At 40.7% G+C, this 24,441-nt stretch overlaps 1 protein-coding gene across 1 annotated transcript; it reads right to left on the bottom strand.

The window, feature by feature from the left end:
• On the bottom strand, positions 1-23,830 carry RGS20 (regulator of G protein signaling 20). The gene is made up of 5 exons (XM_075141852.1): positions 23,732-23,830; positions 10,441-10,589; positions 6,189-6,275; positions 5,095-5,329; positions 1-3,874 (listed from the first exon to the last, which is right to left on the bottom strand). The coding sequence occupies exons 1-5, from the start codon at positions 23,828-23,830 to the stop codon at positions 3,686-3,688; spliced, it is 759 nt and encodes a 252-aa protein (XP_074997953.1). The 3' UTR covers positions 1-3,685.
• Between the last annotated feature and the right edge of the window lie 611 nt (positions 23,831-24,441).

Consider the following 24,441-nt stretch of genomic DNA (forward strand, 5'->3'; position numbering starts at 1 on the left):
GTCATACACGTGAATTTTAAATTGAAACTTACAACCCATACCAGCTTAGGTGGAACTTAAATTCATCAACATGAAGTCTTCATTCTGCAAAAAGTGGTTGTATTACCTTTCCAACGCATGCTTTTTGAAATGGATCATGAGTAGTCATTCATATAAATAAACTTGAGGAGTTTCACCTCTTTAATTACAATTTCATACAGCTGTATATTAGCTTCTGTTTCACTAGATCACCACTAATCTTGAATTGTTTTACCATTTTAAAAGGTTTGGGATTAATTTAGTTACAACATTAGTATAGGAAATCTTTCATTAATGTCATTGAAATCATACTGATACCTTTCATGGCAGAAGACGTGCGTTCTTAAGTACTGTTTAAAGTAAACTTTTTTAAAAATTACTTCACATTGTGATAGTCTTTCTCATCACTTCCTCTTTTTCAGATACCCTTTGTAATCAGAAAGTGCATAAATACATGATGTTTGTGTGATAATTTTTAATCTGTCTTTATATAGTATAGCCCTTCAGGATATGTATATAAACATTTTTTTTTTCTTTGTTTGTATTGTGCTAATGACTTTGGAATTTAAAGGTCAGTGTAAAGCAGAATATGTTGGCTGAAGGAGCCCATGCAATTTTAATACTGCTTAGCAGGCTGGTGAAAAGAGCAGTCTTTAACAGTATGCATGTTCTGCGGGAGTTACTGGCTTGTGGAGTGCAGACATTGAAGAAAATGCCAGTGGACTGGAAAGTTGTTAGAACTTAATGATATCCTGCAGTTAGATAAATGCCAAGACAAACCAACCATGCTTATTTTCAAGCTAGGATAAATTGATTTTGTGATAATATCTTACTTGATGAATTATAAATAATATATTGTGTTAATATTATTATTTTCTCCTGCTATTCATGTAACAGCTTGTCTATAGTAACTTTTCCTTTTCAGTGCAACTCACTTTTGTCCTGAGAAAAGTTTGTGCAATAAGCAAGTATATAATAATGAAATGTCGTTAAAAACCTGTCTTCTGTGTGGGTGGGTTTTTGTGTGTGTCCTCCCCCTTCAATTAAATCCAACATTAAACAGCCTCAAAATAACAAGATATTTAGGGGAGTGGGTTGGTTGTTTGGGTTTTTTAAAAGATACTCTCAGGGTATCTAGGGACCCAGCATTCTGCCATTGGTGTTGGGTGTAAGCTTAAACCTAAAACACAGCATTAAAATCTATTAAGATTTTTCAGGAAAGATGCGCATTGCAAATGTCAGCATATTGTAATGCAGAAATAAAATGAAAATTACCTAGAGAATTTTAATTGCTTAGAAGTTGTGGCACATGGAAAATAAGCTTAGAAATTATTATTTTCTTCTTTTAATAATCTGATGTTAACCATAGAGCTGCCCAAACCAATATAGTTTTCTCTCCCCTTTAATTTCATTGCATCTTTTTCTTTCTTTTTCTTGCAGAATAATAGAATATATTGTTTGATATAAAGTACAAGTGTTTGGTCTGTCTTCCAGCTCTTAATGAGGTATCTTTGCCGGGAAGAGAGATAACTTAAAAGAAATGAAATCCTCCGTTTCATGAAATGACACACTTTGAACTTTTTTTTGATGTGTGCATCTGATCTTTCCAGCAAGCTGAAGTTGACCTAGTTAAACTTACTTTGTCAACTTAGAGTTTTAGAGCACTCTTACCCACCCTGGTTAAAACAAGTACAGCATCATCAGTTTGACTGCTGGCTCCCCATGAATGCTGCCTTACCGATATATCTAGTTTGTTTTGTTGAAGTTACTACCTATCATGTAACACTTTATGTAAACTGAAATTGTATTGGTAGTGCTTTGGGTACATTTACTAGAAATTCAGCTGAGATAACCAGCGTTAAGCAGTGGCAACTGCTAACCGGACCGTGTCTTAAGTAGTGGTATATAGAAGGGCTTCCTCTTAACTTAGTTATCCAGAGTTGTGCTACAGAGGGCAAAAGCACTTTGATTTGCTGTCTCTTAAGTTTTTTGGTTTACTTTTCTGTGCTGACATGTTGAATAGTGTTTTGTTTTTGGAAAGAGATGATGGAATCTGGTGCATAGCTATTGTTAACTTAACGTGTGTTAGGTCTTCTCCTGCGGTGCTGTGTAATGAAAAATCTCATTATTTGTTTAATCATCATTATTTGTTTAATAATGCAAATGCAGTAAGGGGAGAACATGTCTCCTGCGCAATGCATTGAGGAAACAATTAATTGATCTCCTAAATTCTGTCTTGTTATTCCCATTTCCTTTTTTCAGAGAAAGTCCCCATTTTGTCCTTTTCATAGTGCTGGGATTAGGCAAAGAGTAGGTTTTTGAAAAGCTACCTTAAATGTCACTGAACTATGCCTGTCTGGTTCTTTCCTTCTAGCGGTACTGTTTTTCTTTCTGTTCCCCATATGTCCTTTTCCTACGTATATGTGTCATTTGGTTCATTTAAATAAATGTGCAGGAAAAAATACAATTCAATGGAAGTCCACGATAAACTCCGAAGTTTAATACAGTGGAATTGTAGTGAATCTTGTCATTTAAAATAAAAAAGTTATTCTAATAACAGATCTACACACAGATTATGCAGATTTAACTTACTTTCTTCCTAGTACTTCCTGTGATTACTGATTTTGAGATATGACCAGAAATCAAGTGTAATGCTTTGGGGATACTGTAAATGAACGTGGTTTATTAGTGGATAGAGCTGTTGCTTTTCTTTCGGACAGCCTGAAATAGCGCTGTATCAGAACAGAATAGTTCCAGCTTCCTTCGTCAATTAAATGTGTGTGTATCTATAATAGAAACCTTACAAGATCTGTCAGGTAATGGGAGAATTTACTATGTACAAAACCAAGATGGTTGATACCGCCATCCTCTCAGGAGCGAATAGTGAAGGGTTTTTACATCTACCTACTGAGGGGAGAGAAGAATATGTGAGAATTCTTGTGCTTTATTTTGGAATTTAAATGCCCAGACTCTTCTTCCTCTTAAGTAAATAATTTAACTTTATAAACATCAACAATACGCACTTAAAAATGCTTTCAGCAGACTGCAGTAGTAAAATAACAATTCTTCAGCAAAAGATTTTTATAGGCAACATTATTTCAACCGTTAGTTTTCATAAACTTGAGATTGCCATACCGATTTCCATTAGCGCACCGTATACGCATTAAATATACCAAGACAAGTGGATTGTACCTGTGCCAGGTATGATATGTGAAATTTTGTCTAGTGTAACCCAGATATTGACAGTACTGTTTTCATTTTGGTCACAGTGTGGATGGGGCAACTGGTTTTGTTTTCAAGAAAATTCTAACACTCCACTTAAAAATCAAATTCAGTTTTCGTGCTCAGTTGACATTTGTACCTCAGACATAACGTCGTAACAGATTTGCATCTGAGTTGCGTGCTGTGTTTGAAAAAATACTGCATTTTTTGAACAACATTTTCCCTTCATTCTCTTCATTCTCTTTTGCAAAGTAACACTGAATTCAATCAGAAACTGAAGTTAGCTGATTGTGTCAGAGCGTTGTGCGGGTTTAAGTCATTCAGTCTGTAGTAGAACTTGCCTGAGTTATTTTCAGGTAAATGACTGATTAATTCTAAATTCCCTGTGGATTGGTGTATCCCAGAGTTCTGTTTGTTTTAAAATAAATACATTTAAGAAAAAATTCTATGCTTCAATGGATTTTTCAGATAAGGACTGAAGCAAGTCCTTATAAATAGCAGAGTTCATAAACCGTGGGTAGGAGTCTCTGTGCATTAAGGTATAAATTTGAAGCTGTGCGTCATCGAAGGTGTGTTGTGAGGGTTCCAGCATATTTCGGTTAATAACTTCTCTTACTCTGGAGTCCAGACTGACCTGCATATTAAAATAGAAAGTCACGTAAATAATAGTCGTGAGTAGTACGTGTGGGTTTTTAGGTTTGTTTTATTGGTTGAAAAAGCAGTCTTTTTAACCATTTCAGCTGGTGTCCTTCAAGAGTGTAAAAACTGCTAAATATACTTTGGCAAAAAATGACTGTGTTGAAATTTGGAAGTAGTAATATCTTGAGTATGGATAGAGAAATGTTCTCACTGAGGCGACCTGACTTTGAAGAAGGCTGCCTGCAATCCTGTTATTACTGAAACCTGAGAGACTGGCGGAGTATTTCCAGACCAACTTCCTGCTCCGTAGTAGAGAGGATTTGTAATTTTTTGTGACAGTTCGTTTCCTTGGGAGTTAGTGCTGTTGTAAAGAGACTGCATTTGGAGTAAGCAGTATGACGCGGGCCTGGGAAGCTGTTGCTTAATCAAATTCCTGTTAAAAAGGAGGGTGAATTGATGCGAACCACAGGTATGGCTTTATAATGATTCCATACAACATACAAGTAATGTCATTTTTTTTCTGCAAGCCTCTAGTGTCTGTAGAAAGATATTAGTATTACTGGAATAGACTGACTGGATTTAAACAGCATTTTTATAAGTACATAAGTATAGCTTGCACTGCAAACAATTAAGTTTGAGTTTTGCAAGGATATTGGAAGGTTTAAAATTCCAGCCTGCTTGGCAGGATTATATTCAAACTGAACTGAGGTGTCTTTGAAACTTGACATATTTGCTAACAGCAAAGTGACAAGTAGTTTTGAAAATTTTCAGGGAGTCTGTGTGTTTGTTCTATGCGATATTTTATCAGCTGCTCTTTGAGCAATTTGTGCTTTGCAAATAACACTTTGTTTGTGGTTACTGTGCTTTTGGAGAGATGCACACAGCCCCTTCCTAGTGCAAAAGAAAAAGAAACTGATTTGTCTAACAAATTAAGTTGAACAAGGTAAAGTGATCATCTGTATATTTGTGCCTCAAATGAAAGACTTCACATCAGCATGCCATGGTAGCATAGGAAGAGCTTTCTTACAGCCAGTGAAAGTAGTTTTGACCATCTCACCTCAACGATGGGTCTGCCTTTTTCCCCTAAATCTCTACTTGATGGCAGTGGAATGTGGGGGGCGGAAGTTCTCCCTGAGTATTGTTGTAGCTTTAAACACATGTTAGAACTAACTGTGCAAAGCAGCATCAAAGAATATATTGGGGAAAGTAATATACCTCTTTCGGAGAAAGGATAGAAATATAATCTTCATAAATTAGTCTTGCTTTTTCTTCAATGATACTTTTGTTGGATTCTTGTTTTAGTTCCTCACAGGCCATCCAGAAAAGCATGTTTTCCTCGCTGAATTCTGTTCGTAGAAATTCACGAAAAGCATTTCTGCCAGCTGGAGTAAGCATCAACTTGTCAAATGATTGAGCCCAGGCATTTACTTCTTCAAGAGTAGGAGCAGGGCTTGAGGAGGAAGGAGAGGACAAGAAGAGAGAAATGAATTATTGTTACTCAAGCTGTTTGCAGCTGGCAGGAGGTATCTGCCATCACGATGGAACAAAATCGCAAGGTTCAGGGGGCTCTAATTCCTCCGCGGAACTACCCAAGTGCAAACTCTAGTAAACATATTTATAAGATGCTTTTTGAAAGTGTGCTTATCAAAAGCTCAGATGCAGATGATTGCCAGCACTTTGATGCAGAAATTGCAGTTTACTGCTCAAAGTAATTGCAACAAAGTCGTCCCTCTGCAACAGCTAAGCATTTTTTCTATACCTAATAGGCATAGTTGAATCATTGTTAAAAATGGAATGAAAATACGCAGAAAGAAGCAATGATTCAAACCCCATAAAAGGTACCCTCCTGTCTATTACAGTTTTACAGGTGCTCCTACCTGTTTGAGCAATTCTGAAGAGACAGTTGCCTGACTCTTGGGGAGGATCTGAGCTCCTCTTTATATTTATTAGTTTTGTAAGGCTGAGTGCTGCCAGTTAGCTTTTTACATAGTTGCTGGGTGGGAACACGATGTATTTAAAAACTATTTCAGAAAAAAGAGAGACTGTTTATAATGCTGTTTTTGATCTGCCATGTTATGGAAGTGGGGATGTGGGTACATGCTGCATATAAATAAGGTAGAAGATTATAGATCAGACCTTTGGTTCCTTAGGAGGTAAGAGACAGGTGCAAATTCAGCATAAATGACAAATAGATAATAGTAGTTATTTGCATATTTTAGGTAATTCACTTTAAATTATTTAGTATGGTTTGTTAGGGTTTGTTTCCAAACAACTGTCTGTTGTGACAGAGCACTTGGTAAAGACCATACCTTTCCTCGCAGTTTGGAATACCCTCTGCTTGGAGTTCATGAGATGTTCTCCTTGCTCTCTCTTCATCTTGATTTCTAACAGTAAGACTGCAAGGTAGCAAACAAAATTTTAGTCAGCTTTATAAAGGAAAAGGCTGAACGTATTCCTCCGATATTTAAAAAAAAAAATAGGCTAAAAGGACAGAACCTAACAGGAGCTACATTACCCATAGTTATACTCTGACATTAGTTTTACAGTTGTATAAACCTAGCAAAGTTTAAGGTAGCTGAACTCTGTTCCATACTGTATCACATAGGCTTTCTGTACAGGGATCATAGATTCATAGAATATCTCGAGTTGGAAGGGACGCATAAGGATCATCAAGTCCCTGTATATGTGTATACATAAGTGTGTATATATATCTGTGGGATATATATGTATACATATATGTATACACGAGTACCCTTTATCACATTCCAAATCTATTCTCCATTGATGTTTATTATGCTGTGTATGCTTGATATAATGTTTTTACTTAAGTTAGACTTGATGCACTGGGTTTATGTGAGTTATATTACAAGGTTGGTTGTTTTGTCTTTTGTTCTTGGGCTTGTTTTTTCTCCTTGGCTATTTTTTTATATCCATAGGGCATGATGAGGGCCAAGACTCTGACTTACAATGGTGATACTATGTTACAAGAAAGCCAGAGTTCAGAAGATGGAGCACAAGTTTTAAGCAAGCTAGACACTTCTCTGTGTGTTGGAAGTGTAAGCATCTTTCAGAGTTCAGATATAGATAATAGCCAGATTGTGTGGTAATTGTTTGCAACTTTAAGAACGTGCTAGCATATGCTTCAAAACGTGAGGCCTGGAGCACAAAGAGCAGATACACCATTGCTGAATATCGTTTTGAGTATGTCTGAGTGGAAAAGAGTATTAGCTTATTTGTAGATTAAAGAAAAAATAAATGTTTGCTGGCATCACTAGTGATGACTGAGAGAGAGTTTTTCATGTCCCCTGGAAGGGGGGAGCTGTCAGCTCCTGCTGCTTTTATCAAATGTTAATTTGAATAACTCTCCTTTTTAAACTAGTTTTTAAAAATTCCTTTTGTAGTTGTAGATGATTCTTTTTCTTTTGAGACTGAATTTGAGGATATACATATTTTCTTTTAGGGAATGGGGACTACGTTCCAATTCATAGGCTATCACAGTTTAGTGAGAAATGCATGTGCATACAGACACATACATTCATACAATCTGTGAAGCTGCTTAAAATTTGTCAAGAGGAAGAGGTCCCAGTGAATTATAACCTGTAACTTATATGAAACGGGTCCACCAGCAGAATTAAAGCAATACAATTGTTATAACTTCTAGGAAAATATCAAACTAAATTTCTTCATTTATATCTTACCTTTCTATAATGCTAATGTTGTAACGGTTTTGTTGCCTTAGTTCTTAAGAATCTGATTTATCACTAGCAAGGCTTTTTGTTAAACCAGTTGATTTTTCTTTCCTTTCTTCCTTCTAAACTCATGGCTTTGTCTTATTTGCAGCCTTACTATTTACTGGTTATTTCCTTCTCTTGCTCTTTCCAGTGTTAGTCCATAATCTGCAGAGACCTTCTTGGAGGATGGAGAATTGAAACATTTTAAGGCTTGAGGAATGGCTGGAGGTTAGCAATACAGAACAGATGATGAGATGCTTTTCTCTTTGCCAAGGCAATCCATGCATTGAAGAGGTAGGGAAGCTTTCCTGTTGCTAAGCTGGAGAGCAGTTAGTGCAAACATTTTTTTCTCTGCAACATCTGAACCATACATTAAATACATCAATGAACTATTTCAATTCACCTTTTCAGAAAAAAAAGGTAAGCAAGTAATGTTAGTTTTCTATTCTTTTGGGGTGTATAGGTCTCAGTCCTTTACTACCCTTTTTACCAGTGATTCTGGCCTTTTTTTAATATGAAAACTGATACATCATGTATTTCCTCACAGGCAGACAAGAAGTGATATGCTTGTCAGAGTTATTTTTGGATTGAGGGGAACCAACAGATCCAATAGAAAGGATTACAGTCTTCATAGGATAATGCACAAAAGGGGAAAAAGATAAAAAGTAACAAAAGCTTCCTTAAGAGAACATGACATGCATCAGAAAATGACTTACAGGCAGGCTCTTTCTCTAGAAATGTACAGGCAACTAAAAGAGACTAGTGCAATACTGCGTCTGCTCAGGATCTGGAAGAGTAACAGGCTGGAGGCTTCAGTTTTGGCTGTAGGAATGAACACAGGCTCCGAGCCATTTCACTATTTCTTTATTCTAAATCTACTATTAAGAGTATGCTGAATATTGGATGTTCAGCAGCTCAGCTGCATGACTCCTGTAGACTGTTATTTTTATTCTCATTCATAATTTTTCTGTTCAAAGTACTTGAGCTATTTTGAGGAAAGGCTCTATGAATAGGGAATATAAATAGCTTAATTACGGTTTGTTTTGCATTTCTTGCTACTAGAAAACAATTGTTCTCAAAAAAATCAGAAATTATTTTAAAGCTAAAACAACCTGCTCTGTTTGGAGCCTGTACTGGTTTCCCAGATGATTCTGAAATGCAAACAGGAATTCAAAGCATCATGAAATTTGGGTACTTACACACCCTATTGAGTAAATTGCTTTCTTTGAATTGTTTGAATAGTGAGGTGCACAGAAAATGAGCATCCTGGAAAATATCAGGTAAAATGGCAAAAAAGCACTTTATCAACAATTTAAAAGATAAAATGCAAATGTTAGGTACTCTGACTTAGTAGATAAATGTGCCTTATTTTTTCCTTTTATGGAAAGACGTGTGTTTCTGTAATGTGCAGCTCTAGACTGAGCCACTTTGATTGCACTGGACAACTGCTCAGATGACACTGGAATTTGGATGGGATGCTTTAACATAGATGCCATTCTGCAAGGTAGCAAACTCTGATGCTGTACAGGCACAGTACTTACTGTCTCTTTAAACTCTACCTTTGTTTACCCCTAAGCACCTGCTGAAAAGCTTGGTAGGATCAGAGCCAGAGTAGTTGGCATCTTGCAAAAAAATGCAAGCCTTTTGTCCTTGCAAAATATTCACTATTTGCATTAGAGAGGGCAGAATTGGGTATCTTGGTTTCTGATGAGCAGAGTGCCAATAGCAATGGAATGATCAGCCTGCTCTTCCCTTGCCTTCTAATGATGTTCTCCAAAGCATTTGCTACCAGCTGCTGTTGGAAAAAAATAATGGTGGAATAGATTCCTAGCCTAGGCTGCAAGGTTATTATGACTTCTTCCCTTCTTCTCAGTGCCAGGTTTGCTTGCTCTGAAGTGTTTATGTGGTGGATAGTGCATTTATAAGAAGCACTCAGCTTGCTGTGTTTTGGTTGAAGTCCTATGGCTGTTTAAGACTTCTTTTTTCTTTATTTCAATGCAAGTTCTGGTCTTGCCCATTAATTAACACTTGGCCCAAATTGATACAGGACTTTGAGTATGGGAAGCTTTACTTCAGTTTTGAATAAAATCACTTGGATCTGGAGGAGCTGGTAAGAGAGAGACATAATTAATTTAAGGAATCGAGTGATTCCTTTTCCTCTTTTGCTTTGCTTCCCTGATAAATTTTCCTCCTTAATACCTTGTAACAGCAGTTCTTCTGAATTACATTCTGCTTAACTGCTTATCTTCAGGAAATACCCACAATGTTTAAAAGTCTCTGATCCCAAGGATTAACTTCGTATGAATTGCAGGTGCCATGAGTTGGCAACACTAAATCACAACAGATATAGTTGCCTTCAAAACAAAAGAACAGTGCTGGGCACCTACTCATTTTCTGACCTACAAATTCTTCCACCTTCTCCTAACTCCATTTAACACAGTCTGTGCTGCTTGTTAAGTCCCAGTCCTAAATCCAAAGCTGTTACATATTCTGGTATTGCTTTCAGTTTTTAGTTGAAGCCCTGGTGAAGCTCAAGGCTGAGGAGGACCAGTCCTGCACAAAACAGACCTTCCATTACAGTATTGACAACAAAAGTACAACAGAGAAACTACAGAGATTTTTAGAAAAAATCTGTTATTTCAATGGCAGGGAAGAAAAGAGGAAACTGGAGTAGAAGGTTGTGTCTAGTAGTAGAGCACAATTCTCTCTCCTAGTCCCAGCGTTGCAGAATTACACTGGTGGTTTGTTTGGCTTATGTTGTCCTATGCGCTGGCTATTATCTCCCTCCCCTGCTACTCTGTTCCCCAGAGGTTTGAACGAGAGGGGTTACCATGAGCAGCTGCAGCAACAGCACCAACAAAAGCAGCAGGCATTGGACCCTCGATTTCCTGTGCTGTGCTGAGCCTGTGCAGCGCCTGGGGTCTCCTGGGTCGTAGACATCTGCCGTTTGCGCATCTCCGTCCGCTCTGATCCCATGGGCTGCAAGACAGCAAGAGAACAGGGGGAAGTAAGAAACATTTTTTTTTTTTTCCCCTTTTATTTGCTTTAAAAGTCTAACCAAGAACTGCTGAAGGCCACAGCTCCAAAGGAACTGAAAAGCTAAATGCTTGGTTTTCCCCCACAGCTCTTACGCGTTGAATCCTTTGGAAAATTCACTCATTTTATTTAAGTGTTGTGATGGAAGGCAAGTGGCTAATGAATTCTGCACATGGGTGGGAATACAAAGAGAGCAGTGATGGAGAGAGCAAAAGGTGGAAGTGAGGGGTCTCGGAGAGCTGCAGCTCTTAGGACAGTGGTATATAAGCCTCGGAGTTGCAAACGGTTTCCTGAGGTTTTGACTTCAAGGTCAGTCCTAAAGAAAAGGTTACAGAATTGAGGTAGTTGGAGCCTCTTTTTTTCTTCTTTTTTTTTTTTTTTCTTTCTTCTTTTTCTTTCTCCCTTTTTCTTGATTAGCCAACGCACAGGCTTAGTGATGCTTGAGTGAGACACCTGAGCTCTCTTGAAAATCTGGCCTTTGGCGAGTATTGAGGATGTGTCAAACCTGCTGGTTGCCGTGTAGCAAAGGGGAAGGGCCAACGCTTATCTGTCCCTTATAGGCCTGACTGCCGGGGTTTTTTAAAATGTTTTTCTCTTAAGAAGGAATCAAGTGCTTCTTTGAAGATGAAGAATTACTTCTGGAGAAAACACATGACTGTAGAGCATTAAGATTTAACATGCAGGTCACCTCCCCCAGCTGAAGACAGCATGAAACACCTTTTGATGGAAGCACTGGTTGTGGTTTTTGCACTGGTCTAGGAAACCTTTTTGGAGCCTGAATTCTGCAGATTGTGCAGAGAAGTGGTGTTAATGAAATGACAAGTCCCCTTGAAGTCCCTGTCCCTTTCTGACCTATCTCTCTACAAGCTTCAGACTTGCTCTACAGCACTTAATGCTCTCCTTATTATGCTGAGGGTTGTGCCATACCTAAGTGACAGATGTCCTTTATAGATGAAATGGCAGCTTGTACAAAGATGAGTACGTCTGTCTTCATCTTGATTGTATTTGATTTTTGGATGCATAACTAGTCATCCTCCTGTGTCGTGAGATCCCTTTGTGTGTAGGTTTTTTCAGGTTGCTAAGCCTTCTTTTGAGGCCATGACAATTGTAGGGGAACTAAAACTAGCTGCTGCAGATTTTGAGTTCTTTGTTTCAAGTCTGATACTAAATTATCAATAAAAAAATCTCATGAGCTGAATGCTGGAGGGTTAAAAGCTTCCTTTCTAAAATGTTTAGCCAGGTTTAGGAAATACTATTGTTGTAACTTGGGGGAGAATGCACAGACATTGTCACAGACTTGACAGAAGTGTCAGGAGAAGAAAGGAGATTATTTTAGCAGAATGTAACATTAAATTGTGCTGGATTTTTTTTCTGCTGAATTTGTTTCTCTCTTACAGAGCTTAATAGTTTTTGTTTTTGTGAGAACCACCCACTCTCCCAAGAGAAAAATGCACGACATGCTGAGCAGAAGATGCACCTGATTTGCAGGAGGAATAAAATATAAGAACAACAGTACAGATAGAAATGATAACCCATTTTGTAACTCTGTAGACCTAATCTGACAAGCAATACCTAAATGCCCAGAAATAGAAAATCGGAAAAAGAACTTAGCTTCCAAAAACCCACCACCTTTCTTGTTTCAAAATGTGGAAGAATAAATGTGAAATGTAGAATACATTTGTTGATTCTGGTTTCTTTCCTTCAGAGTTTCAGATTCATAGGAATAGAACGAACCCCTCAATATTAATTTATTTCTGGATACCTATAGTTTTTAAAATAAAGCATCTTCATACCTTGATTAAAAAGTGGTAGCAAATAAAGCATTATTGGAATGATAATATATCTAACAATATTTCAGGCTTCTTTGGACAGTAACAGTTATTATTGATTAGAAGAATGTAACTTGGATTCAGATATGTGCAGTTTATATATCCTAATCCATCCAGTCTTACTTTTGAGATATTTTATGTGGCTAGTTCACACATTCATACCTCTAATCCATATTACAATTGAACTGACGTTGGTCTGAGTGGAAAAGCTAGTTCCTGTGTGTTTTTTTTCCAAGGAGAAAGGTAAAGGACTGTGGAAATAGGAAGAACGCCCTCTTCCTCCCCATCTCATCCCATTGTGGCTTAATTCAAAAAGTCTTTCTGGATCCACTGTTACCATTTCAGGTTCTTCTTTAGAATTGTTCTTTGACATCTTTAATGCCAGGGAAGGGTATGTAAGTAGCTGTATGGCAAAAACTGCCCAGCAGCATTCTGTTCTTTGTTTCACCTGTGAATCATACACCTTAGAAGTTTTCTGGTACTATAGGTTTTTATGAATGTTCATCATTGCATGATTTCTCACAGTTTATGGAAAATGAAGGATTGAGCAACACAAACATTCAAGACACATTTTTTTTTCCAGATTAAATGATGCATTTTCATTTTTTGGCAGATGTATATAAACTTTCTCATTGAATAAGCAAGTAGTTTTTGGTCATTTATGTGATGATTTGTTTTGAAAGATATTTTTAGCAGATAAAGCATGCTTTCGTGATAGCAGAGCTGTATTAGAGTAATGGGAAGTAAGAGAAAGAGGACTGGAATATATCTGTTGGCTTAAAGACATCCCAAGCTTTTGAATTACAGAGCTGTTTAGTGATTATCGTGCATGTATTTCCTGTGGCAATTGACAGTCATATTGTACATTCAGTAGAGGTTTGGAATGGATCACAAACTAATTAGGATGTGAATTTCAGCAGTGTATTAGCAGGAATACTGTGGTAAGGTACAGGAAGTAATGTACTCCTCTGTGCAAGTGCTATGGCTATCACATTCCAAGAAAGATAGAGCATCTATCTAAACATCTAACAAGAGGTTTACGCAGAAAAATTGTAGGAGTTTGGGTTGTTAATCTAGAAAGGGGAACTGATAAGCATGTTGATCTTCTGGTCAATAAAAGGTTATGATGTTCTATTGTTCTCGACTTCTTTCAGAGATAAATAATGAGTTAGCTTGGGCTAAATAAAACCTAGGCTCGATTTTATAGGATAGCAAGGTAGAGAGCTGAGCAGTGGTGCAGATTATTACAAAGCTGTAGAAACTCCTTTGGCATAGATAGTATTGAGACCCATAAGACAAAAACATATCGGGCTGGTCCAGGTTCACAGAACAAGCAATGAGTAAGTGATCCATCCCAGCACTGTTCTTCTAACTTTATTCTTCCCTGCTTTTTATTTTTTTCTAAATGCAGCTCTGGCTCTAAACGAAACTGTCATCAAGCACATCGTCCTATATACCTTTCTACCTGGACCAACTCCCTTTGGCCACATAAGAGTGATTAATGTGCAGGACAAGTGGATGTCTTGCATTAAAAGTCTATTTTTTTGTGGTTCATCCTCTAACCAGAATTGCAAAATAAAGTTAAAATGTTTACGTTTGCAGCACATTTGTTGCAAATATACATCCCAATCGTGATCGTACTGAGACCATGTCATACCAGACACGAGGCCTGAAGACGCAGTAAGTCATAGGCTCTGCGTAAAGGATATGTCATAATTTCATATGTATATTCATGGATATACACTGGCTTTCTAGATTTCTTTGCTTTTTAAGAAGAAGTTGTAATTAAAAAAAAAAAGGTAAACCAGGGAAACACAAACCCTGCAATTTTGCAGCTGTGCATGTTGATATAAGAAGTTTATCACGAGCTCCCTATCTGCTGCTTTTGCTCTCCCATAAACTGCACCTTGGCTGGAATAGAGGCAAAGGCACAGACACTGAGTTTGTGCAAGTCATCTAAGGATTCATTTTCAAAGAAAAGTACCTTGAAAAGCATTGGGACTATCCGAGTATGACTGTACACAGGGAAGTATAATGGTCTTCGAAGGTGTATGGAAAAAAAAGTCATAGAGATGAAGCAAGTTGTCTGAGATCATGCAGTGAGCTAATGACAGAGCCACTAATGGGATGCAAACTGAAAAGCCTGACTTTATGTCTGTAGTTGTTTTTCTGCTACCTCTGGTATATCCAGAATTTCACTATGGATCTTCAAAGTTCTCCATCACTCTTTGCTGCTTCTTGCTGCAGCCACCATAGCTGTGTAATGAGCCTTTCCAGACAACTGCTCGAATTACTGTTTTGAGTTGTGCTATGTGCAGCAACGGACAGTAGATTTATCAACTCCAGTGAATATTATTTGTAGGAATTTACAAAATTCCTTGCTTCTTTACAATACAACCCACATTAGCAACAATTCAAACAATTGCTTGACTGACTTGCAGATCTGTGGGAATGGAGGCGGCTATTTTTTTGCCTTCCGTAGATTTTAGGTCTACAGGCAAAAAGGAAAGGGTTTTTTTAGACCTCTCAATAAAAAGGTCTTCTGTTCATATAATGTCATGGTTGTTAATTTAGGAACATCAGATGGTCTGACTGGGTCATGCAGTAGGTGTAAAACCAATTAGAAAATCTAGTGCCTGTGTTCTTTGCATCAATGATGAGACTAACAGTATATATTAGTTGAAGAATTATTCACCTGTGGATCCTACTGCTATAGGACATGGCGCCAGTGACTGGCGACCTCTTCAAGTTTATTATCCCACAGTATTAGGCTGAAGAGCTTCAACCAACTGTAATCAAAACCAGTGGAAGTGTGACTGCTAATTTTGCAAGGCTTTCCTTATTTTCTAGACTGATATTGTGGGTGATCAGGTTGTTTTAATAACAAAAAATCTGAATCATCAACAGCATTTTGAGCTAATAGCTTACCTTAAAGTTGTTAAACATATTTTGATACTTATGTTTAGCTAAATGTTTTTTTTTCCCTGTCCTAGTTGAGAATACATTTGGCAGACCCACAGGTGGTGCAGTGGGGAAGTAGCGTAGGAGGCACATGGGTGTTGCTCCCTCGCCAGCTGCTGCATTTCATAAGTAGCATAAGAGGTGGCGTAAACTTGTCCCCACAACCTGACTGTGATGCTTAAATAATGATCTCAGTTTTCTTAAACCAGTAGTATGATGTTGCAGAGAAATGCATGTACAGAGCTGTGGGCAGGGAAAACATGAGTTGTAGCAATCAGTTGGAAGACTTTGGAGCTCAAGGCGCTCTGAGAGCTGAAGAGTGTATAAAAGTAAGTGCATTCAAGGGTAAGCGATAGTTCAAAGCTATTGGCTGTAGAAAACAGGGTGCATTCCTGAGGAAAACAAGGTGTACAGCCATCCTCCTACACCTGGCGCTGTCAGGTAGATCACTCAAATCTGACAGGAGACTCTTTTTTAGTCAATGTGGCATTGAAGTAGGAAAGAACCTGCTATTTAACTGGACAGATTTCTCCTCATAGAGAAATTTTATAATGCAGTTAGAAAAAAATGAATAAACTAGGTGCATTTTCTGCAAACATCAGTGCAAATGTTCTTCCATCAGCCAAAATATTCTGTTCCTTATGACCAGGTGTGCACTTTGAAAATGGCAATCGGTAAATACAGCTTGTTGTCACACCAGCCTCCCAGGACAGTCGCTTATTTGGTCAGCTGACACTCTGAAATAAAAACAAGACGGAGGTGTTCTTTCTAAGGTTTTCAGTTTGTATGGCATGCAATTAGTATCTGGTTTTAAATGGATTTTTTACTGGCCAGTGTCAAGTATTTTCTGTTTTATTTCCCTGGACAATCAAATATAAGTATGTCCATCAACAAAGAGGATGTTTTCTTTGGAACATCAAGATCTTGTGATGAGAGAAAATTCCATCCTAGTTTTTGTACATTCAATTTTGAAGTATTAATGCTGATTACTGGTAGTGTGCATCAAATTTTCAACTGCTGAAAAACTACCTCACTTCGCTAGGGCCAGTGAAGACAAGGGGATTTATACCCGCTGAGGATCTGACCTGGTACTTGTATTTATGCTGCAGGGAAAAGTAACTTCGTATCTTGGTTGGACTTAATACCAAGTGGAGCTAAGCAGAGGTGTTACGCATTGTCTGAAATGCCTGCCTTCAAAATTTGTCTACATGTTTTGTTTAAAAATCTTTCCTCTGCTTCCTGAATGCATTTACACTGGTGGTTACAAACAGTGAGAGTTTCATCTGATCGCTGAAACTGACTTTTTCCATCTTACTAAGAGAATACAGAGGGTGAATGTGTATCAGTGCGCATAAACTATTGTTCTCTATTTCCCCTCCAATTGAATAGTTTTGTATTTATTCTTTGAGAGAACTCTTACTGTTTTGACTATAACGTAAATTTAGAGATGAATGTTTTTATTTTTTCTAAGGTAGTTTAAGTATGTTTAGATTTTTAGATATATTTATTTAAATAGTTAAAGATTCAGACCTATGAGATGCTGTTCTCCTCCTATTCTCATTGAGGTCCTTGCAAGTTCAGGAAGACCAACATCTCACAGGTTCAAGCTCAAATTGCTGCTCTGTTTTTTGTTTTTTTGGGTTTTTTTGTTTTTGTTTTTTTTTAAGTCACTTGGGTAGTCACACTGAGCTCTAGTGCTTTCCCTCTTTAAGATTCAGGCAAGGTTATATTGCTTCTTCAAGGTAAGAGGAAGGTCCAAGAGGAGAACTTATTTCTGAGCCCCAGTGGAGGGATTCATCAACCTAGTTTGTGACACGTTTATCCCCTAATACACCTGGATTTCAAAAACCTCAGATGCTTCTTGGTCTCTTGTTGTTGTTTAATTCCCTATTGCCTTACTACGTTGCTGTACTACAAGAGAGATCCATACCCCAAAATTTGCCTTGCTGAGGAAGAATAAACCTAGAGAAAGAAAAGCAATTTTTGATTGGCTATCTCCTTCACGCCAAAATGGAAATTTCACTGCTCTAAACTCCCTGTGCCTCCTTTATCTTTTCAGATTTCCAGACCTCTCAAGGTGCTACGAGAGTGAACAAATTGTGTGAGAACCCTCTGTGCTGGATGCTCTCTGCACTTTGAGAATTGGGGTCTGCCTTCTCTGTCTCCACCATCTGGAGCAGATATGTGCCTTTTTTGAAAATGGGTTTGAGAAGAAAACACAGGGGATTTAAAAACTGGAGATGGACTGCTACGTTGTACATGTTTTCTAAGGAATCCAAAAGTGCTTTTAGAGTACTGATGGAATGAGGTGAGATACCTTTAACCAAAGGAGTTTAACCTCTACCATCTCCAGCATTGTTTAACCCCAGCCTGGGTACAGTTTTAGCCAATTGCTGGATATAACATGAAATGTATCTCTATGTCCAATTATATCAGTTTGACTGCCCAAAGTAATGACAGCACTATCAAAGACACCTACGTCTACTTGGTGAGGGCTTGGTAGCCATAATTTAATAGAAAAAATAGGACTTTCTGGTTCATATGGATAGGGAAGGACTAAAAGGTGCTGTTCTGCTGTTTAGTGGGTAGTCAATTGGATCTGATTTTGCTAATACCAAGTCACTGTGAGGAATCAAATCCTTGAACAGGACACTCAATCAGTGTTCAAATGGCAACAGGAATTTCTGTTGCAGAGGTCCTTGTAGTGGTGGTGTTGGCTGGACCAGATGAGGCGCTCTGAACTGTGCTTTACTGCGCAGTTCTTATGTCCAGCTGGCCCACGCTCCTCGGGACCGCTCCAGCACACGCATGATCCATCCCTAGTGATTAACTTGAGCTACATACAAAACATCTCGTAAATACCTAAATTGTGTACAAAAGACTGTCCTACATGATCATTTCTGCATCTGCAGGAAGTTTCTTCTGACGGCTTACAGGTGACTGGCTACTTACAAGTCTCCTCTGACTACCTGCAATCTGTGTAGAGTTGGATCAATTTTGCAGCCTTGGAGTCTCTGGAAGGGCCACATTCTCCACTCCAGATGTTAATCAACACATTGAAACATAAAGAAACTTGTCTAGGCACAGCGGGTCCTGCCTGGACAAATCCCGCATGGAGAGCACCAATTAGTCAAAGACTTAATTGAGAAAGGGGAGTAGGAGTTGAGTTGAACAGCTTGTCTCTGGTTGGTTCACTGTTTCAAGTCAATCTAATGTAGCGTCTATGCAGATGCCTAGGTGCGGAGTTTCTGGATCTCCAAGGGAGAGAGAGGTCGTTCTCTATATAACGGTAACAACAAATTTAATCCATTATAAAAATGTCCCTAAAAAGCAATGAACCAAAAATAGAGCAAAAATAGCGGCACATGTTCTTGCTTCTTATCCAGCTAGATAGCATCTATGATTCATATAAAAAATACACGCTCGTATTACTACTGAATGCTAGTAGGTAATTTTAAAAAAGAAGTTCAGGGATTTAAGCAAGCATTTGAAAAGCTACTTTTGACAATAGTGGAAAAACTACTGGATGCCTTAAGAGTGATGTTGAGGTACTGGAGTAAGTATGTCTGTTATACCTTTTCCACTCCAAGGCATGCCTATCTGACATTCAGATTATTAGGCATTTCTGTATGTAACCTTATGAACGCAAAGGAGTGTGAAGGTCAGGAATGAAAATTATTTCCCTGGTTAAAAGCACCTCAGATGATATTTGGCTTAATTGTAACATTTATAGTATTTGCTAATCTCTCAGTAGAAAGGCTGAGAAGAAGATAGCCAAGAAAATAGCCTTCCCAAAGGAGGAATATTTAAAATCTAAGCCACAAATGTCAAATTTAAAAACGAAGCCCCAACCAAATAAAAAAATCCCCAAACACAAGAATACATAGAAAAGAAGATTGTAGACAAAGCTTTTATACTTTTATCCTCATTTTATGGTAAAGCACAATGGCATTTTCTCAGCTCAAAGTGCAAAGATTCTATTACTTAAACATAATTACTTAAACATAATGTGCACTCCTTGTACACGTTACAATTAGGCAGGTGTGCAAGCCTTAACTTGTGCTGGGGTCCAATTTGCGTGGCCACAGCACGAAGCTTTCACAGTAGCCATACAGCCTGTGAAGCCCTGTGCTGCAACGCTAGCTGACAGCCAGTTGGAGTGAGTGCACAGATGTGGATCATCATAGTCCAGTTATTTTTCAGTAAATACTTTGGGCCTGATCCAGACTCCATTAAAACAGTGAAAACCACCGATTGGTTTCAGCGAGCTTTAGGTGAAGGTACGTAACTCTCGCAATTGCTGCTCTCCCTTTCGATCCCCCCAGTAATGGTAATACCAGTGCGTTGGAAGAAAGAGATTCCGTCCTTGTCTACTAATGTCCTAAGAGGCTTGCAGCTGGGGCCAAGCTCAAAGGCAGTCTCTGAATCTGTATTTTTATTAATTTAGAAATACTTGGGGCTGCAATATACTCCCACTGAAGCCTGTGGCAGTTTATTGTCAAGTGAAATATGAACAGGAAGCTTAATGCTCGTGCTTCTTCCTCTTCATTGACAAATTTGACACACAGGCTTTCTGCATCAAGCAGTGTACTCTTTTAGATAGAGAAGAATTATAACATATGTTAATGACCTCACCCACACATATGCACATGCTTTAGGCATAGTTATTGGATTGCCCACTTAGTGAGTTAAGAGCAAGAGCTTTTCAGAAGTTTTTTTGTGTAATTGGAGATTTGGCATCTTGTAGTGGGGTGACTGAAATGGTTGAGAGTTTACGAATGCAAGACGGAGGTTAGCAGAGAGGAGACTGGCAGCCACCCAGAATAAAGCAGCTTCTTATGTCACGGCTGCGCCCGAGTCTGTCAAAGGCTTAAGTGGATAAAATTGCAAGAGAAAGTAGTATCCTTCTATGAGTTTAAATAACAATTCTGGGATGCTTTTATGTAAAATGTCCAGAAATTGAGTGCCTTTACCTGTTTTATTTAATTCATTTTTCTAGAGAAGCAGCAGCTCAGAGGAGCTGGGTTCATCTATTCAGATGAAAGCATTGCTTTACGTTTCAAAAGGAATGGCTGAAAATGTATCACACCAACATAGTAACAGGTAATGGTGCCTTGATCATGTCACTTATAACTGAGGTCTTTTTCTACCAAGGGCTTAGATGTCTTCTGCTCCTTTTTCTTTGCTATTCAGTGCTGCACATCTGGCCACCAGATCAGTCTGCTGTCTGCAGAGAACTTCCTGCACTGAAGTATTTTTCTGAGTAAAATCTGACTTTCTTGTTAGGAAATGTACTTACTTGGGGTTTCAGTGGGATTTTTGCGGGTGTTTTTTTTATTTTTTAGAGGGATGCCCTGTATCTCCTCTGGTAGTATTTTAAAGTATTTCTTTACTTTGGATTTTATCACAAGAGACTTCACTGAAAATGTTACTCTAACATGCAATTAGCAGTGTCACTCTCTGTCATTATTTCTCCTGTAATATGGGAAAGACGTGAGAATTTTTACTAGTTGCACAGAAAAAGCAACAAATGCAACCTGTCACTCTGGTCCAGCCATTTATGTGGGTGCTATGCCAGTGGAGCAGTACGAATGCAAGTATGGATATAACTTCATCTCCTGCTGAGTCCCTTCACAAACCAGGTCATTGCAAACTGCAATTAAGTTAAATCAGTGTCAAGTCCTTCTCCTCTGCACACCACAGACTGTTGGCATCCCTTGCCTTCTCTTCTGTGGCAGGGGGAGTCAGCCTCAGTGGATGCATGTCAGTTCACACTGGCTGATCAGCTGTCTCAGAAGCAAAACCAAACAAAATAAACCCCAGGCTTCTCCAATGTTGGGAGTTCTACCACTGCTTCAGCCCTGCTTTGGCTAGCTTTAATGTCAGAGGAAGTATTTGCTTCTAGTTATTTTTATGCAGCTCGCTTTAAAAAAAAAAAAAAAATTCATTCATCCTAATATTTTACAAACCTCTTTACTATGCAAACAGTGAAACCGGTGCACGTAGCAGATTGCTCTGCTCACTCCCATCATCTCCTACTGAGCGCTTAGTTGCATCGTGCTTAATTATGAATGGTCTCCAAAAAGCCCATTTTACTGTACTATGAAGTGACTCGTATCACACAGAAGCTCTGACAACTCGCGCTGGGGATTGGAGTCACATGGCGCTGTATCGGTCGGTGACTCATTTCATATTGTACTCGGTGCTGAGATCTGACTCACATCGAACTGTGCGAGGAGCTGACTGACATTGTACTGGTCTGAAAGCTGGTTTGAATCGGGATGACTCACCCTGGAGTGCATTAAATAGTGATTCACATACTGTTTCTTATTGATTCCGATTGTTGCGATTCACTTCAGATTGTACGATGCTGGCATCTGGCTGCTCTGGCAGGGCAGGCAGTGCGGTAGCTGCCCTCTGCCTCGCGAGCTCGGCTATAGTGCCAAATGGAGCCGTGTCAGCCAGGAGGAGTATTACCAAAATCAATTTAAAGCTGAAGTAAGGTCAGAATTTGACTTAGCACACTGTCATTTCGGTCCAGCCGCTCTCTGGACTTCTTTGCTCCACCTGGCTATGACAAATTTTGAAACATGCCTGTAAACAGAAAGTTAAGAGTCATGAACCTCTAGCTAAGAATACTCTGTTGCTTCTGAATGCTAGGAGGACTCTGCAGTATTTCCAAGACCTGCTGCCTCCTCGGGATAACTTTTAGTGACAAAAAGCAGAGATGAATTTTTATAAATGACTGCGTACTGGCAGTTGCCTGTGCTTCAGGTTCATGAGTTTGTGACCTGGGCTCCAAGAGACACACAAACCTTAAACTCTGACAACCCCTTTCTGGTACTTCAAGCTGAGCCCTCAAAAATCACTACTCACTCTGAAAAATGTGCACTGTTCTTTCCAAGGGATAGAGAGGTGTGTAACAGCCCAGGCGATTCTTCCATGATTAACTATTTGGGACTCAGAGTAAAGATATCAAAATAAGTATTGATTGGGGGCAGGGGTAGACAAGAAATTAAAGGGGGAATAAAGTACCTGTTCTCTCTTCTTAGAGCATTTTATAAAACATAGTGCTAGTTTTACATTCAGTTGGCTTGAAAGCGCTCTTAGTTTAGAAAGACGCTCCTGATTTTAACACGACACTCCTAATGTTAATTTGACTACTAGGTTAACTAGGACTCTCCCAGCTGATAGTGATTTCGGTGCTTCGTTTAGTTGAGGTAGTGGTTACTGATTTTCGGTCCTGTCGTATAGCAATAGCATAACCGGCACCACGGCACATAGCTCCGTGGAGTGCTGAAGCTGATGTTCTGTTTGTGCAATGGGCACAGGGGCACAAGCAGACCCCTCGCCGTTACGTCATACTGATGGCACTGTATGACAAGTTTTGATCTTACATTTTTCAACAGCAAAAATGAAATAATGGAACGGCTGCATCAAGTAAATTACATCGGTATTGAATTACTGTAATTCTTACTGGCATGTACAAAGATAATCTCATTTCACTTTCTGCAGTTGTGTCCAACTTTCATTACCTGCTTTTTCTTACCTACTGACGTTAACTAATGACAGAGCTCAGGAAGAGCTCTCGCTCTCTCTCACCCAAAGATGCATGATCTGGCAGGCTGGTACTGGAAGAGTCTATGTGGAAACACTCGCTTGTTGCTATTCATCTCTAACTTTGCAGGGGAGCCGAGGGCCCCGAGAACGGACATGCCGCGCGACTCCCCTCACGAAGCGGCGAGGGGTGATGGATGCTCCCTTATCTTCCTCCTCATCCGTTAAAAGAGGAGGAAAGGCCCCTGGGAGCGCGGCGGGAGCCGAGCCGAGCTGTTACCTGCGCTGGGGCGAGGGAGGCGGCGCGGAGCGGGGCGCGATCCCGCCCCGGGGAGCGGCGGCGGCGGCGGGGCCGGGCCCGCGGGGCGGGGTCGTGCCCTCGCTCCCGGGGCCGGGGGCGTCCCGGTGCTACCCGGGCCCTGCGCAGGGGACCGTGGGGAGGGACGGGGCGGTGCGAGCCCCAGCGCGGGGCGCTGCCGGCTGGCGGCTCCCGATCTTCCGGGAGACGGGGGGAAGCGCCGTTTGCGCCGGGTCCCCCCGGTTCCTCCCGGGGAGGGCGGACGCGCCTCCTCGCCCGCCCCGGCCGCGGGGGCCGCCGCTGGCAGCGCCGCCCGTCCCGTCCCGTCCCGCCCCGCTGCACCTGGGGCGGCCCCGGCTGCGGCGCGGGGGTCGCGGCTACCGGAGACAAGCCCGCGCCTGCCCGGGGCGCGGGGCCCGGCGGGACCGAGCGGTACTTACGGTGTCGGCGGCGGGGCCCCGCCGGCAGTCCTCGCTCGCTTCCCCTCCGGTAGCGGCGGGCTGGGCGCCCGGGGACGGCGGCTCGCCGGACCCGCGCATGCGCCCGGGCCTCGCGGACTCGTCTCACGGTGCCGGCCGCGGACGCGGGTGGGCTTCGCTCGCCGTGGCCGGAGCCGGGGGGAGCGAAGCCGGCAGCCCGCGCTCCCCGGCACGACGGGGCGGGCTGCCGCCGGGCCGCCCCCGGCGAGGCGAGCACCGGGGGCCGCTGCGGCTCAGGGGCGGTTTGCAACGGGAGCAGCCGCCGCAGCGCCCGCACCGCGGCAGCGGGCTGGGGAGGGCGCGGGGGGAGCCATGGGGCCGGCGCCGCGGGGAGAAATGCCGGAGAAACCGGCGTGAGAGCGTGCGTGTGTGAGCGAGTGTGTGAGTGTGTGTGCGTGTGTGAGCGAGCGAGTGTCTGTGTGTGTGTGTGTGTGTGCGCAGGGGAGGGGGTGGGAAGGGCTTGAAGAGGCGGCGATGCCGCCGCGGGGCTCGGTACTTCTGCCTTCATGTTCATAGATGCCTTAAATGAGCGCCGTGCTTATAAACCCAGCGTTGGAGCACGCTTGCATTTTAAATAACTGCAGGGATACATCTTCCCTCCCTCCCCGCCAGCTGCCTCCTGTCTTCCAGAGGCGCACAGCTCACCACTGTCGGGCCCTCTCGGTCTAGCT

Source organism: Calonectris borealis, chromosome 2 (assembly GCF_964195595.1).
Source record: "Calonectris borealis chromosome 2, bCalBor7.hap1.2, whole genome shotgun sequence".
Classification (NCBI taxonomy): Eukaryota; Metazoa; Chordata; class Aves; order Procellariiformes; family Procellariidae; genus Calonectris; species Calonectris borealis.

Excerpts from the sequence above, each read along its gene's own strand:
- RGS20 (XM_075141852.1), bottom strand. The coding sequence starts at position 23,830 with ATGCGCGGGTCCGGCGAGCCGCCGTCCCCGGGCGCCCAGCCCGCCGCT. Across the intron at positions 10,590-23,731 it reads GGGGCCCCGCCGCCGACACC|CCCATGGGATCAGAGCGGAC; the intron begins GTAAGTACCGCT and ends GCTGTCTTGCAG. Across the intron at positions 3,875-5,094 it reads CTATCCTTTCTCCGAAAGAG|GTCAGTCTGGACTCCAGAGT; the intron begins GTATATTACTTT and ends TTTAATATGCAG.